Source organism: Neofelis nebulosa, chromosome 4 (assembly GCF_028018385.1).
Source record: "Neofelis nebulosa isolate mNeoNeb1 chromosome 4, mNeoNeb1.pri, whole genome shotgun sequence".
Taxonomy (NCBI): domain Eukaryota; kingdom Metazoa; phylum Chordata; class Mammalia; order Carnivora; family Felidae; genus Neofelis; species Neofelis nebulosa.
In genome coordinates this window covers 114,865,319-114,880,608 of record NC_080785.1, presented here as the reverse complement: position 1 = coordinate 114,880,608, position 15,290 = coordinate 114,865,319, and the positions used below count along the sequence as shown (strand labels likewise).

General features: G+C 50.6%; 1 protein-coding gene across 2 annotated transcripts in view; it reads right to left on the bottom strand.

Annotated features, from left to right (window-relative positions):
* FGD5 (FYVE, RhoGEF and PH domain containing 5) overlaps window positions 1–12,680 on the bottom strand; it is a 122,881-nt gene extending 110,201 nt beyond the window's left edge. For both annotated transcript variants that reach the window (XM_058725886.1, XM_058725887.1), the window contains exons 1-2: window positions 12,179–12,680; window positions 543–3,183 (exon numbers count right to left, since the gene is read on the bottom strand). In XM_058725886.1, the coding sequence (XP_058581869.1) occupies window positions 543–3,183; window positions 12,179–12,191 (2,654 nt within the window). In that variant the 5' untranslated portion in view covers window positions 12,192–12,680. The remainder of the gene's footprint in view (window positions 1–542; window positions 3,184–12,178) is intronic.
* Between the last annotated feature and the right edge of the window lie 2,610 nt (window positions 12,681–15,290).

The window sequence follows — 15,290 nt, the reverse complement described above, 5'->3', positions numbered from 1 at the left end:
CTATTCAGAAATTTAGCTCAGGGCGCCCTTAGCTCTTTAAACAATTTAAATAGATTGTCTTTTCTAGTTCCCTTGAATAGAGTGTATATTTACACAGTAAAAGGGTATCAATCTCAATTCAGGGTATTTTCCTGATGGTGAAAGATATTTAGTTTGGCAAGATTCCAGAACCTTCTCTCTTGGTGACTTTCCTGGAGGGGACCAGCAAACCCATCATTCCCATCTACATGAGAAATGTCTCTCAAATAATGGAAACACAAATGCTGACATTTACACTGTATTTGGCATTTTAGACAATACTTTCACACAGACGATCAACTCTGATCTTCTCAAACACTCTGCCGCAAGGTAGCATGAACCCCACTTCGCAGCCACAGTTAACTGAGGCTCAGAGAGGTAAAGCCACTCACCCTAATTCACACGGCTAGAAATAAATAGAGCCTGAGGCTAAAAAGCAAGTCCATCCCGTCCCCTAAACCTAAGCGCCTGCCTCCTGGCAGTTACACTCACCCAACAACAAAGAAAATGTAACTTCACAGTACCTTTCTGCATCTTGGTCTGCACTCTGCTGTTTGCTCTCAAAGGCGTTGAAGCTGCTCATGTCCACGTAGCCGTCGTTTTCATTTGCTGTGGACAGGGCTCTGCTCTGATCTTCAAACAGCTTCGTAAATGTCCCAGCCCTCGCAGGCCTCCGGGGCGGAATCTGGATATTTTCATAGTCCGAGTTCATGGCTGGAATGTTCTCATAGTCTGAAGTGTCGGCGTTAGGGAACGAGATGGACCGCGGCTTGGTCAGGGGCAAGGGCAGAAAGGGGGGCCGAGAGCGGTCTTCGAAGGACTCCACTCTGGACACGGTCCTGCTGAAGGGGACACCTTTCCTCTTGCCATCCCTGTAGAAGATGAGGGAGGAGGGCGATTCGGAAGCCCGGAGCTTGCCAGTCCGAGCCTTAAGCTGCGGGGAGTTGCTGAGGCTCCTGCGGTCGATTTCCAGAAGCCTGGCAGGCCCATGATAGCTGGATTCTGAAGAGGACCTGGAAGAAGACACATTGACATCCACGTGCACTTTGTTCTCGGACTTCTTTTTAAACGTCAGCGCCAGGAACCGCTTGAAGGATGACTTCTTCTTCTTGGTATACTTGTCCGGGGGCTCGCTCTCGATCAGCAGGGAGGGAGAGCTCTTTGTGATGGGCTTTTTGGTGATGCAGGCCAGGTCGAAAGGGGGCGGGATGTCAACCACAGAAGAGGGTGTTGAGGTGCCACTGGATGGGAGATGGTTCCTCTGGGAGAAGCTCCCAGAGGAGCCAATCACACAGGGCAGAGAAAGGTTGTCATCTTTCCTTTTGATCCTATGGTCGTCCAAGCCAGATGCCTCCGACTCCCGGTACAAGGAGACGGGAATCTCTCGGCCTTCCACGGAGAACGATCGGGGGTACAAAGTGAAGGCTCTGGGCTTTGCTGGCAAGGCCCTGCTGGCTTCCAGTGGTTTCCCCTCCAACGACAGAACTGTCTTTCTCGCCTCCTTGGTGGCACCTCTAATGCCAATGGCTGATGAGCCAGCTTCTGGTCCGGTTTCTTCTGGGACGGTTTCTGGGACATAGCCGGCCACCTTCCCGGAGTGGGGCCTGGCCCTCGTGATGATGTTCTTCCTGTCGAGGGGGACCAGGCCTCCCTCAGCATCGGAGTTCATTTCTTCTTTCATGCCATAACCACTCAGCGTGTCACATGCAGCCTGTGTCTCCAGCTTCTCTCCTTCCCCAGGGTCAGCCTCATGCTCCAGGTCAACTCCCATCTCATAGGGGTTGGTGAGTGCATCGTCCCCGGCATCCTCATCCTCTGGCATAACCACTACCTCAGGGACAGAGGGGCCCTCCCCAGAGACGCAGGAAGCTCCAACAACGGGGCCCTGCTCCGCACATTCTCCTGACTGTGGTTCCTGCTCGGACTCTAAGCCTTTTGCTGACTTGGAAAAAGAAGAGCAGCTCTCGCTACAGAAAGAGGTGCTCTCGGTCGGAAAGAACTCGTAGGGACTTCCCGAGAGTGACGTCACAAAATCATCCACACCGTCACTCTCGAAAGGAATGATCTGGCAGCTCTCCTCAGCAGGTTCGTCCTGCACCAGGTCTCTGCCTTCTCGGGGGTCTTCTCCCACCTCCTGGGTGACGGCTGCCATTTCTTCTTGGCCAGTTTTCTCATTTTGGTCCTGTGGTTCATCCTGGTCATCATGGTCATCTTCACACTCACACTCCTCAGAGATTTCAGGGCTACCAGTGGTTGTCTCCGCCTCCTGGACACCCACAGCCAAGTCCTCATTCTCTGTGGGTTCCTTGCTGGCATCGTCAGCGTCCCCATCAGAGGGCCTGTCGGAATCCACACATTCTTCTGGAGCCCCTGGTTCTGTGTTGGTGGAGCCTTCCCCACCACCCTCCTCTGCCTCCCTGGGTGTCCCAAGGGGCCCAGGCTCCTCGCTGGGAGTTTCCGGACCCTCTAAATCAACGTGAGTGAGAATGACGTCATCGCTTGGGAGGACTGCCTCTCCGTCCCAAGGTCCCCTGTCCTCCAGGTTGTATACGTTGTGCTCTTCCACTCGCTTCTCTTCCTCCTCACTTGTCAATGTCTGCTCCTCTGCCCCAGGGTCACAGGCACCATCCTCTGCCTCCACATTCTCAGGAGTGGGGGCCCCGCCTCCGTCAGCCTCTCTACTCAGCACCACTTCAGCTGGAGCAGCTCCCAGCCCCTCCGGGTCACTCTCCTCGCCTTCCTCCCTGCACTCCTCTTCCCCCGTGGCATCTGGAGGCGCCATGGCAGCACTCTCTGCAGAGCAGCTGCTGTCCCTGGGTTCGTCCTCTTTCGGCGGAGCCCTGGGGACCACAATGTAATCCTCGTCAGCCTCAGACTCCGAGCACTCCAAGTTGGACTGGCGCTCTTCGTAAGTCCCCCTGTCAACACAGAGCACCTTCCCGTTGCTGCATTTGTTCAAGCTGTTGATCACGTACACGCTGGCTCTCCACTCACTGGGGGTCGCCAGCCTGGGCTTAGGGGCAATGGGGGGTTTCGGCCCCCTAGACATGGAGTTGGGACTGGGAAGGCTATCGGGCCGGGGTGATGAAGGGAATTTGGGTGCTGTCACTGGCGTGAGGGGACTGGCAGTCTTTGGCTTGGGAGCAACTGGTGGTTTTGGTGAATCTAAAGGATAAAAATAGAGAAAAGAAGGAGAAAAAGTACAGTTAACCCTTATTTCCATTCAGAGTCTCCAACTTACCATTTTGAAGAGAACACTGAAGATAGTTTCCCAACCTATGTGAGCCCAATCTGCTATATTCTGTATTAGGTTTATGCCCTCCACCATCATCTTTAAGACCCCTTGACCTCCACTGACAATTGATTCTGTAAACAAAGTAAATAGATCTTTCTTCTATACATAGTCCAGCTACTCAATGAACTCAATGAAATACTCCTCAAATACAGGTATCCAGATCATTGTAATCATTCATCCAATAACTACGTATTACATGCTTTCTAGGGGCTCCTGGGTGGCTCAGTCATTTGAGCATCCAACTTCAGCTCAGGTCAGGGTCTCAGAGTTTGTGCCTGTGAGCCCTGCATTGGGCTCTCTGCTGTCAGCACGGAGCCCACTTTGGATCCTCTGTCCCTGTCTCTGCCCCTCCCTTACTCGCACTTTCTCTCTCTCTCTCAAAAATAAACAAACATTAAAAAAAATTCTTTCTAGGTGCCAGGCACTCATGAGACAATGCTGAACTTGATGGTCATTATCTCTGCCACCCACATGGAGCCTACATTCATCCTACACTTAATTCATTGGATACCTACTATCTATACGCATAGCACCATACATAGGAAGGTCTTCTAGAATCAAGATGAAAAGAATACCTCTGCTGAGTACTTGCCATTGAGTCAGGGAGACAAAACGAACAGAACCAACTGGAGGACAGAGCTGCAGACCTTTGGAATATTATGATTGAATAGCCATTATCTCATTCCTTCAAGAATGATACACCAAAGGTCTGTGACAGTGATGCATGATTCCTCCTCTAAGGGTCACCTCTGAATTCTACATGCTTCAAGACTGGTGTCTAGCTAACTGCCCTGTGTCTAAATTTCATGGGCATCCAAACTTCATGGGAGAAGCTACATGATATTTTCCAACATGTATATCTGCAAAAACTCTCTTCCCTTGTGGCTTTGGGGGATCTATGTAACCATGTCAGAATAAAGGATGTGGGTACAAACTGTACATCCAACAGGAGTCAGAGAAGAAGAGTTACCATGATGAAGGAAGACCCTCCTGCGGTAGGTGAAATTTAAGCTGTATTTTGCAGAATGAGAGAGGCCTGGACAAATGCAAAGGTCAAGGGTGTAGCTGCCCACTTCCAAGTTCATCCGTCCTGCCACAAGACTGCTTCAATGCCTTCAAGCCCCTGGCCACACTGTGGGCAGAGTGAGGAATGAAGATTTCCAGGAAGGCAACTCCATCCTGACATCTCAGCTTCAAACACACTGCCTGGCTCCCCACTGCCCATAGATGAAGACACACAAGTCTCCCCTCAAGCCTCGCCCCGCTGCCCAGTGCCATCCGCACTAAGGCCTGGGTTTGATGCAGAGCAACTTCAGAATGCCAGCCTGGCTCATGACAGAAGGGAGATGAAGCAGAGCTCCTAAAGGTCTGTCAGCAAACTCTTCTCCCCATGCATTTGACTTCCAGTTAAACCCTTGCAGCACCGTTACCCTGTCATCTGTAGTCCAGGGGTAGCTGGCGGAGATGCAACATGAGCCACGTTTATCATCACATATGTAATTTTTATTTTTCTCACAGCCACATTAAAAAGTAAAAACAAGGGGGCACCTGGGTGGCTCAGTTAAGCATCCAACTCTTTTTTTTTTAAGTTTATTTTATTTTATTTTTTTGAGAAAGAGATAGAAAGCAAGCAGGAAAGGGGAAGAAGGAGGGAGAGAGAGAGAGAGAAAGGAAGACAGAGAATCCCATACAGGCTCCACACTGTCAGCACAGAGCCCCATGTGGGGCTCATACTCATGAACCATGAGATCATGACCTGAACTGAGACCAAGAGTTGGATGCTTAACAGACTGAGCCATCCAGTCGCCCCAACTTCCAAGTCTTGATTTCAGCTCAGGTCTTGATCTCAGGGTAGTGAGAGCACAGTGGGCTCTGTGCTGGACATGAAGCCTACTTTAAAAAAAAAAGAGAGAGAGAGAGATCTGGGACACCTGGGTGGCTCAGTCAGTTTAGTGTCCTACTCAATTTGGGGTCAGGTTACAATCTCACGGTTGTGGGATAGAGCCCCACATTAGCTCTGCATTGGGTGTGGAGCCTGGTTAAGATTTTCTCTCTCCCTCTCCCTCTGTCTTGCGTGCATGCACACTCTATCAAAGTATGTATATGTATATATATATATATATATATATATATATATATATATATATACACATATATTAAGGATATACATATATATCCTTAAAAAAAGTAAAAAAGAAATGGTGAAATTAATTTTAACAATACTTTTTCAACTCAATATATTTGATATATTATCATTTTGGATATCAGTAAGTCATGTTTGGATCATGTCATCAATATACAAAATTTATTAAGGAAATATTTGACATTCTTTTTTGTACTAAGTCCTTGAAATCAAATGTGTATTTTACACTTTTCAGCACATCACAATTCACATTAGCCACATTTCAACTGCTCAGTAGCAACATGTGGGTGGTGGCTATGGTGCTGGCCAGCACAGCACTAGCCCGTTGTAACCCATCTCTGTGGGACTGTTCCATTGGCACCTCAAGCCAAAGTCAGTATCTCCCCTAAACTCGCAGAACCATGTAAAATTTAACTGAGGAGGCCCAAAAGGAAATTAAAAAGGCCTGGGGCAGCAAGAATATAGGTGCCCAGGAACCGTGCTCCTGAAAGGGCCTGATTTCAGTCTCTTTAGTTGTACTTTGCACATAAATCTAAGGAACTCAGTGGTCTGGTTTCCCAGTGTACAGCTAATTAGGAGGGGAAGGGATTGGCAGTTAGAACAGGAACCCTGCCAGGTGTAAGATATGGCAGCTGCCAGCAAGAAAGGGAGAGAAGAGACTCAGCTGTCAAGACCCTAAAGGCTAAAGCACCCACTACACCAACACCCTAACCCACACCTATATTCATCCACATCAACACCGAGGCTAGACACGGGCATCCAGATAATAACCCAGAGTGTTCAAGACATAAGTGGCCTTCCAACTCCTTGTTTCCATAAGCAAATACGTCCTAATTTAGAAAATTATCTGTCCAAATTAGTTAAAACACACACACACACACACACACACACACACACACAACTACCGCTGCCACCACCACCACCACCACGACCACCAACAAAACCCACCCAACTATGTGGATTTTAAACAGCTAAGCTTTAGCTAACCTGTAACTGTGAAGTAACAGCCTTTGGAGCCTGGCTCATCTGGATTCAAATCCTGGCTTTGCCACTTACAACCTATAAAAGTGAGCTTCAGTTTCCTCATCTGTAAAATGGGTTCAACAGTAACACCTGCTCTCAAGAGGTTATGAATATTAAAATATATATAATTTATTAAAAGTGCCCAGCAGTAGGCCTTCAAGTAGGACTAGCCAATAAATAGTAGCAATTGTTATTCTAACAATGTCAGTCTTTGTCTACCACACATCTTCCCCTGGTATAAGCCTTGCTCTACACTGATGTATAATACTAGCTTCAAGTTCCCAACATCAGGTGTCAGGCATTGGCATGAAATTACTCTTTGGGGGTGGGGACTCTCATTTCTCATCCTTAACAGGTGGTATTTCACATGAGCACCGTGAGACTTGACAGAGGGACAGATGGGCCATGAAAAACGACCATCACCTTGGTTGCATCGCCCCCACCCCCACGCCATCCTTCATCCAATCAAGCTATTGATCTGTGGGCGCCGTCTCCTCGAGAAAGGTCACAGTGGGTGTCTGAGGCGTGATCCTGCAAGAAAATGCCTTCCCCACAGGATCCCCTAGGAATGACAAGTATCTAGTGTTCATGTTCTGCTTCCAGTTCTGAGGTTCAAGGTGTTTCACCTGAACCCCCTCTGAAATCAAAGGATGCCAGAATCAGAAAGGCTTTGTCTGACTCCTCAGTAAAAGATAGGGTAACTGAGGCACACAGAGGTGACGCATACTGTTCTCAGCAAGCCCGGAGCAGGGACCAGGGAGAATGTGGGTATCCTGCCTCCTGGTCCAGTTGCTAGAACCTCTGCCTTCACCCTTTTGCTACTGAGCTTTCTTCTACAGTGGAGACTCAGGGCTCCCAGCTTCTAGTGAGGCAGAGAAAGGTAAAATTCAGAAAACCTGAGGCCAGAGAGACCAGAGACAACTAACCAGGCATGAACTTTACAAAAGGCTGAGTTCAGAACTCAGAAGTACTGACTGGTCATAAGGTTTGTTCTCATCCAATTTCCATTAAACCAATTCCATTGAACAGATATTTATTGACCACCTACTATGTGCTGGGCACCCATCTAGAATCTTTGGACACATCAATAAACAAAACAAAGACCCTGTCCCTCATGAACCTTTATATTCTAGTGGAGGAGATAAGGAATAAAAAGGAGATGTATATGACCTTATTGTATATTAGATGATCATAAACTCTATAGACAAAGATTAGGAGTTAGGTGGGGTTTTGTTTGTTTGTTTTTTCAATTTTAAAGAGTTACTGGGATAGGCCTTATGGAAAGGACGCCAGAGCAAAGATTAGAGAGATGTGAGGGAAGCCAGGACTCAGTTGGTATGTTCAAGGAGGGCCAGAGTGGCCAGAAGGGAGGGACGAGCGAGCAAGCAACGGGGAGGAGCAGGAGATGAGGTCAGAGGGGTCACAGGAAGGGTACAGATTATGCAGGCCCCCCAAGCAGAAGAGGGATGTGCATACTCTTGTTAATGTGCTGAAATAAGCAGAAGTGGTGATGACGGATCCAGGGACATCCAGGCAGGAGATGAGACGGTGGAGGCTTGGACCAGGTTGGCAGCAGTGAGAGTAGTAAAGAGTCAGATTCCAAATATGAAGGTAGAACTGGCAGGATTTGCTGACAGGTTGAATACGGGGTGTAAGGGAAGGAGCAAGGTCAAGGACAACACCGAGGTTTTGAGTCAGAGGAACTGGAAAAATGAAGTTGCCACCAACTGAATTGGGGGAGGCTGTACGTGCTAGGGAGGGAAAGCCAGAATGTTAGTTTGCATGTGTTAAATCTGAGTTACCTAGCACACACACCTAGGTGGAGACAGACAGAAAGTGGACTCCTAGATAGACCAGTCTGGGTTCCAGGGAGAGGTCTGGCTGGAGGTATCCATCACAGGGATGGGATTTAAGGCATGGGCCTGGTGAGATCACCAAGAGAATGAGTGTGAACAAAGAAAAGAGCAGGGCCAAGGAGGGAGCCCTGGCATGAGGAGGAGCCTGGGAAAGACACTGGGGAGGAAGGAAAGAAAATGAAGGCTGTGTGAGAGCTTTAGCTCGGCTCCCTTCCCTCCTTCCTCACAGAAAGGAACCTGATAGAGTGCCTGCCCTCTGTACAAGGTTATCTGGGTCCTAGACCAATCCTGCCTAGAGAAGACCCGCAGAAGAGGCAGCATCGGGGCGCATGTGGAAGGACAGGAAGGATTTTCTTAATCAAAGGAGACGCTGGGTATGCCAGGCAGAGGGAACAGAATATACAGAGGCCCAGAGTGGTTAGACACAAGCCCTTTGGGAATATGGTCAAGAGTCCAATCTGGCAGGGATGCAGAATTACAGGATAAATCAGACCTGGGAGTTCCTCCTCCGGGTTAAGTTTCTCTTTCTAACTAGAACCCAGCATGGGTGCGGCTGGTGTGGACCCTCTGCTACCTCATGAGTCCCTGTGGCTGCTGTGTGAACCTTCCCTTTCTCAGTATCACAAAGCCCAGGGTAATACCCTCTCTGCCCAGGACCTCTTGGCGATTTGCTATGCATGAGCATAACTCAAATGCAGAATAGCCTTTGAGCCAAGACGCCAAGAGTTAAACTGACGGTGGGGAACCACAGTGACAGGAAGAGGAGATTTTTAACAGTTTCTGGTGATAGAAATCATCCCTAGCCAGCCCCCATTACTAGTTTGTATTTTCTCTCTCTATTTTAATTAAATGTCTGTCACTCACACATTCATGCTGCTGCTCCCATGTCAGCTATATAAAGGTTAAATGAGAGGGGGTATTGGGAGGGGCACTGGACTAGGAGTCAGGAGCTCTGATCTCCACTCCTGGCTTTGCCATTAACTGGAGGTGTGACCTTGGGTAAGTCCCTTCCCCTCGCTGGGCCTCAGTTTCTCCATCTGTAGAGTAAGAGCACTGCACCAGTTAGGAAAGTGCCTTCTGCTCTGGCCAACTACAGAGTATTAAATGCATGGCTCTTCTTCTGATGTCTCCTGATATCCCCTTCTTCAATCCCTGAGTCTGTTTCAACAGCAGTTCACTATATTCCCCCTGGAACTCTCATAGCCATATGTTCCAAGAGTAATTATCTTCCAATTTCACCTCCCAATCGCATCTTAATTTAACTTTCATTCCTGGGTGCCTGCTGGAATGTCCAAGCCAAGCTTGACGATTTCTAATTAGGCTGCTGTTAAGCTAGTCCAGTGATCCACAACAGGGCACATACTGGGCAGACTGCATGGGACGAAGTTGGAAAAGCATGGGCCCCAGGCTCAGACAGACCTGGGCTCCAATCCCAGCACTGGTACATATCAACTGTGCCATCTTGGGCATGTCACTTTGCCTCTCTGAACCTGAGTTTCTTTCTTGGCAAAATGAAATAAATACCTCCTTTTTCTATAAGGCTGTTGAGAAGTTCGAAAGAAATAATAGAAGACACCTCAATTAGAGGCCAACAGAAACTCAATTGGCCATCATTTCTTGTGCATCTACTATGTGTTCAGCACTGCATAAAAAAGTAGGCTCTCAAGCTGGACAGTCTGTATTTCAATCCTATCTTGGCTCAGTGACCATAAAATCCCTGCAGCTCAGTTTTCCAACCTATAAAATGGGGATAGCAAGAGTACTCACCTCATAAGGTTACTGGGAAAACTGAACTGATGCAAGTAAAACACTTAAAAGCCACACCTAGTTCATAATAAGTGACCAATAAATGTTAACCAGTATTCATTAGTGGCTTATGACAGACACTGTTCCAGATACCTTATGAGCTTTATTTAATTGAACTCGATGACAAAGATCATACCCTCTCCATTTTTCAGATGAGGAAACTGAGGCACCGAGGTTAAGTAACCTCTTCAAGGTCACCTAACTAAGTATATGGTGGTTCTGAAATTCATTCCCACGGAGTCTATGGACCACTATGTTACATGATCAGGAAATTCAGAGCATGGCACACAGAAATCATTATGTGAGGTTTCCATCATTGCTATCACACTGAAAAAGTAACCAGGTTTATGCTGGAGGCAAGTTCTAGGACGGCTAAACCCAAGAGCAGCAACCGCTGAGATTTCCTGGGTCCAAGCCTGCCTCCAAGTTTATTCCTGCTCACTTCATCCCCCATATTCTCAGGGAGGGGAGGGCTTGCCCAAGCCTCAAGCAGGGAAACGTGGGAAAACTGGAACTGCTCTCACCATTGTTTTAAAGTGGGTTTTATTAGGAGTGTAGGAAAAAGCTAGCCTGCCTGGCTCTGTTCAGGCTGTGCCAGAAACAGGCTGGAGGCCACCTTCTTCCTCCAAGGAGTGGCTAACTGAACACTGGGACCCCGCTCCAGCCTCTTCCACTCCCAAAGTGGCACCCCTACTCCCACCCCACCCCCATTCTGACCCACTCCCTCACTGTCCAGGCATCCACATGCCCAGCAACAACAGTGCCTGGCCACATGAAGGCAGCTACCACACTCCCAAGTCCCCGAGTGTCTCCTTTGTCAAATCAGTCCAGCCAAATGTCTCCCTTCTGCACCTCCTAAGACAATGACTTTTTTCATTAAAAAGTCTTTAAAAAGAAAAAGCCACAACACACACATACAAGGCAGCAGGATATGGTTCTAAGACAGCCAAAATGGTGGCTTCCTGTTTCTTTAGGGATGTGTGCTTTGGAGTATGGCTTCGGACGAGGGTGTTGGTCAGAGAGAGGGCTGCCTTCTGCTAAATTTTAAGAGAAAAAGAAAAAAAAGAGTGACTATCCCTCCTTGGCAGGGAAATGAAGTTAGCTGAGATTGCTGGCTTGCAAGCTCGCCTCTTCAGGGAACTTTCTGCCCTCCGGGTGGATGGAGTCAGGAATCCTGAGACCGGTTCCAGGCATCGCCCATGGGAGTCTCAGTTACTAAATCTGTTAAATGGCACTCCTCGGAAGGGATTGCTAATATTTACTATCAAACGCATTCTGGATTTCCCGGAATCCCTGAACTGGTAGAGTCGGACTCGAGGGATGGAGGGAAACGTCTGGAGTGCGGCTCAGCCTCAGCGGCGAGGAGCGTCCCCTTGGCATGTGGTCCCCTGGGGGAGGCACAAAGAAGGCCCCGGGCCAGGGCGCGGCGAGGGAAGGGTACGGTGTGCGGGACAATAATTTAGAGCTTTCTAGTCTGATCCCCAGAGTGAGCTCTAAGTCTCGGGGTCTAAGAGAGAGGAGGGAGCAGGAATCGTCTTAAGAGTGCGCCGCCAGGTACTGAGGGACCAGGAATAGACCCCGGGGTGGCGAAGAGCTGCGGGAGGATCCCGGGGCCCTGGAGGGACCTCCGAGGGGCCAGCGAGGATCTGGCAGGGACCCAGAGGGGCCGGAGCGGGGATTCAGGGCGCGATCAAGTCGCCTTCGCGAAGGGAGCCTTCCTCGCTTGCCAAGCGGTCCCCCACGCCGGGGTGGCCGTGGGAGCGGGATGACGGAGTACACCGCCAGGGTGCGGCCTCGCGGAGACGGAGGGAGCGTCCCTGAGGCGGGGCGTCTCGGACGGGGGCCCCCGATGATCCTCAGCCTCCTCGGCGAGGGGACTCCGGACCCGCCAATATCTCAGCGGCGGCCGAGCAGGGCGGGAAGGTCGGGGGATTTTCGGCGGCTCGCTCCCGGCGCCCCGTGGGCTCCAACTTGGAGCGCCTGGCGCGGTCCCCTCGCGCGCGTCCCTTGGCGCCCGAGGTCGAGCGGGCCTCCTACCTGCTCTGTTCATCTTCCAGCACGCGCAGCCCGGGGCCGCCCGTCGGTCAGTCAGTCGGTCAGTCCCAGCGCGAGTCCGCGCGCCGCCTCACTCCATGGCCGCCCCGCGGGGCCCGCACTCCCAGGCGCCCGCCCCGCCCCCCCTTCCCGCCCGGCGCGCGCCGGACTCCGCGCGGCGCGCAGGGCAAGTGGGGGCGCGGGGCGCGAGCCTCCGGGCTGGGCGGGGCGGACAGGGGCGGAGGGGGGAGGAGAGGGGGCACGAGCACGGGGCGCGCGGGGCGGCGGCCGGGACGGCGCGCGGCGTCGCGTTCACTCGAGATTCCGCGCGGAGCGCAGGGCAAGTGGGGGCGCGGGGCGCGAGCCTCCGGGGGCGGGGCCGCGCTGGCCGTGGGTGGGAGAGAGGAGGGGGCGCGAGTGCGCCGCGCATGGGGCGGCGGCCGGGGCAGCGCGCGGCGTCGCGTCCGCTCCGGGTCCGGCTCCGCACCCGGCGCGCTGCGCTCTGGCCGCCGCGCCTCTGCCGCCGCCGCGCCTCCGCCCCCTCCTAGACGTTTCCTCCCGCTCTCCAAGAGGAAGGCTTTTTTTTTTTTTTTTTTCCCTCCCCTTTCTGCTCGGTCAGGGATCGAAGGAGACGAGGGGCGAGGCGTCCCCGCGCACATTTAAAGGGGCAGTGGCGACTCGGGGAGCTGCGCGAGGTTCAAGGGACAAGGATCAGTTGCGGTGGGGTGGGGGAGCCGGCGAGTGCGGTTCTTGGGACCCCCTAGTCCTCTCGTCCAACGGACCATCCATCTCTTTCTTTTCAACCTCGGGTATGCATTCAGTCCTGTGTCAAGTGCTATGCTGAGATCAAACAAGACAGCTCCCAGTTCTTACCCTCGTGGAGCTTAGATGGGAGGACGGTGGAGACACAAGACAAATGAGCAATAAATATCGTTTCAGAGAGTGATAACTGCCTACAGGGAGATAAACCAGGGTAATGGGGCAGAGCACTGACTCTCAAAAGTGTGTGGGTCAGCTTCGGAATTGTTAGAAAGGCAAATTCTCAGGACCGCCCCCCCACCTCCGCTCCCAGAGCTTACTGAATCAGAAATCCTGTGTTTAATAAACCCTTCATGTTTTTCTGATGCAACCTGAAGTTTGAGAACCACTTGTGTGGAGTACGGGTGATGAAGAGAAGCCTCCCTGAGTTGCTGACATTGAAAGAAAGACCTGGTTGCGATGAGCCTTTCTGTGTTCACTTAGCACACACCTGCCAGCACCTCCCTGGCACCGATGGATGATTTGTACCAAGCCTTCACCCTTGAGGTCCTGGTCTGACTGGTCATGCAAACATAAGCAGATAGCTCTGCTTCCCAGCACAACGGCTAGGATATGACAGGAGCGCACAGGGGCTTGTGGGAACTCAGAGGTATCCCTGGGAGTGGAGAGGGTTCAAGCAAAGGAAAGGCCTTTCAGGTAGAGGAAATGGCTTGAGCAAAGACTTAGAGGTGTGAAAAGGCATGCCCTGTTGGAGGAGCCAACAGGGGTCGGCTTGGCAGGAAAATAGATGGTGTAGATGTGTCCCAGGGGCACTTGGGTGGCTCAGGTCATGATCTCCCTGTTCATGGGTTTGAGTCCCACATCGGGCTCTCTGCTGTCAACACAGAGCCCCCTTCCGATCTTCTGTCCCCCTCTCCCTTCTGCCTCTCCCCTACTGGTTTTCTCTCTTTCTCGCAAAATAAATAAACATTAAAAAAATTCTCTCTTTAAAAAAAGGAAAAAAAAAGTGTCCCAATAGGAGGTACAGAAAGGCCAAAGTAAGAGGTGCCTTCTTTTTTTTTTTTTTAGGTAATCTCTATGCACAACATGGGGCTGGAACTCATGTCCCTGAGATCAGGAGTCACATACTCCACTGACTGAGCCAGCCAGGTGCCCCAGAAGTGCTTGAAAACCATACTAAGGGCTTCATTACATCAGCCATTGAAAGCTGAGGGCAAGGAACATGGCTTCCATATATAACTGGCTGTTTACATTTATGGAGCACCTACTGTGTGCCTGGCATAGTGCTAAGCTCTGTACATGCATGTTTACTCATTTAAGCTTCATTGCAACCTTGTGAAGCTGGTATCAAAATTCTTCCCATGGGGCACCTGAGCCACCCAGGTGGCTCAGTTGGTTAAGTGTCCAACTTTGGCTCAGGTCATGATCTCACTGTGAATTTGAGCCTTGCGTTGGGCTCTGTGCTGACAGCTCAGAGCCTGGAACCTGCTTCAGATTCTGTGTCTCCCTCCGTCCCTGTCCCTCCCCCCTCCTCAAAAATAAACATTAAAAAAATTCAAAATTCTTCCCATTTTACGTTTGAAGAAACTGAGTAAATTGCTAAAATGAGATTTCCTGCCTCTCTTCTTGCCCTTGCTGTTCCTCATCTGCATCTCCAGAACCCCTGCCTCAAAGTGTGGCTTGGTCATTTAATAGTTTGGTTGTGAATCTACTACTATGTGAGTCTACTAAGCCCAGGGTGTGGGCCCCCAGCAATTCCAGTGTCCTTTGGGAAGGACAGCAGGAGGCGTATGTGCTGGGGGAGGGGGGAGTGTGTGTCCTAATTCATTTCGGCAATTGAGCCAAAGTATCTACTATGTGGAAATTGGAGGAGGAACATGGAACGTACCCCTTTCCCATTAGTACCATCATTCCTTCCTGTCCATCAAATAGTAGAGAAAGGCCCAGACATGACCCCTTGCCAGGATGATGGCTCCAGGGCAGGGATGTGCTCACCTGCTCACCACTGCAACCCTGACATCTAACATAGAGCCCACCACTTAGTAGGTCTTCAAAAAAATATCTACTGTCCACAAGAATAGGGCCCAAGACAGAGGTTCCTACTGTTGTTCAGGATCAGTTTGGTTTTCTGGGATCAAAGATGGCGGAGGCTAGAATTTTTGTGATTTGGGCCAGCTGTGTTGGGACCTTGCAAGGAGGCAGAATTCCAAATGGACACAAGGCATTTTACAACTTTGGCTTTGTCTCCCTGAACCTGGATACCTGCGGTCCAGCCTTTGGTCCAGGAGTCCCAGGTAACCGGATCTTTTTATTGCATAGATGAAACACCTTACTGCTATAAGCGTGGTCCATGGAG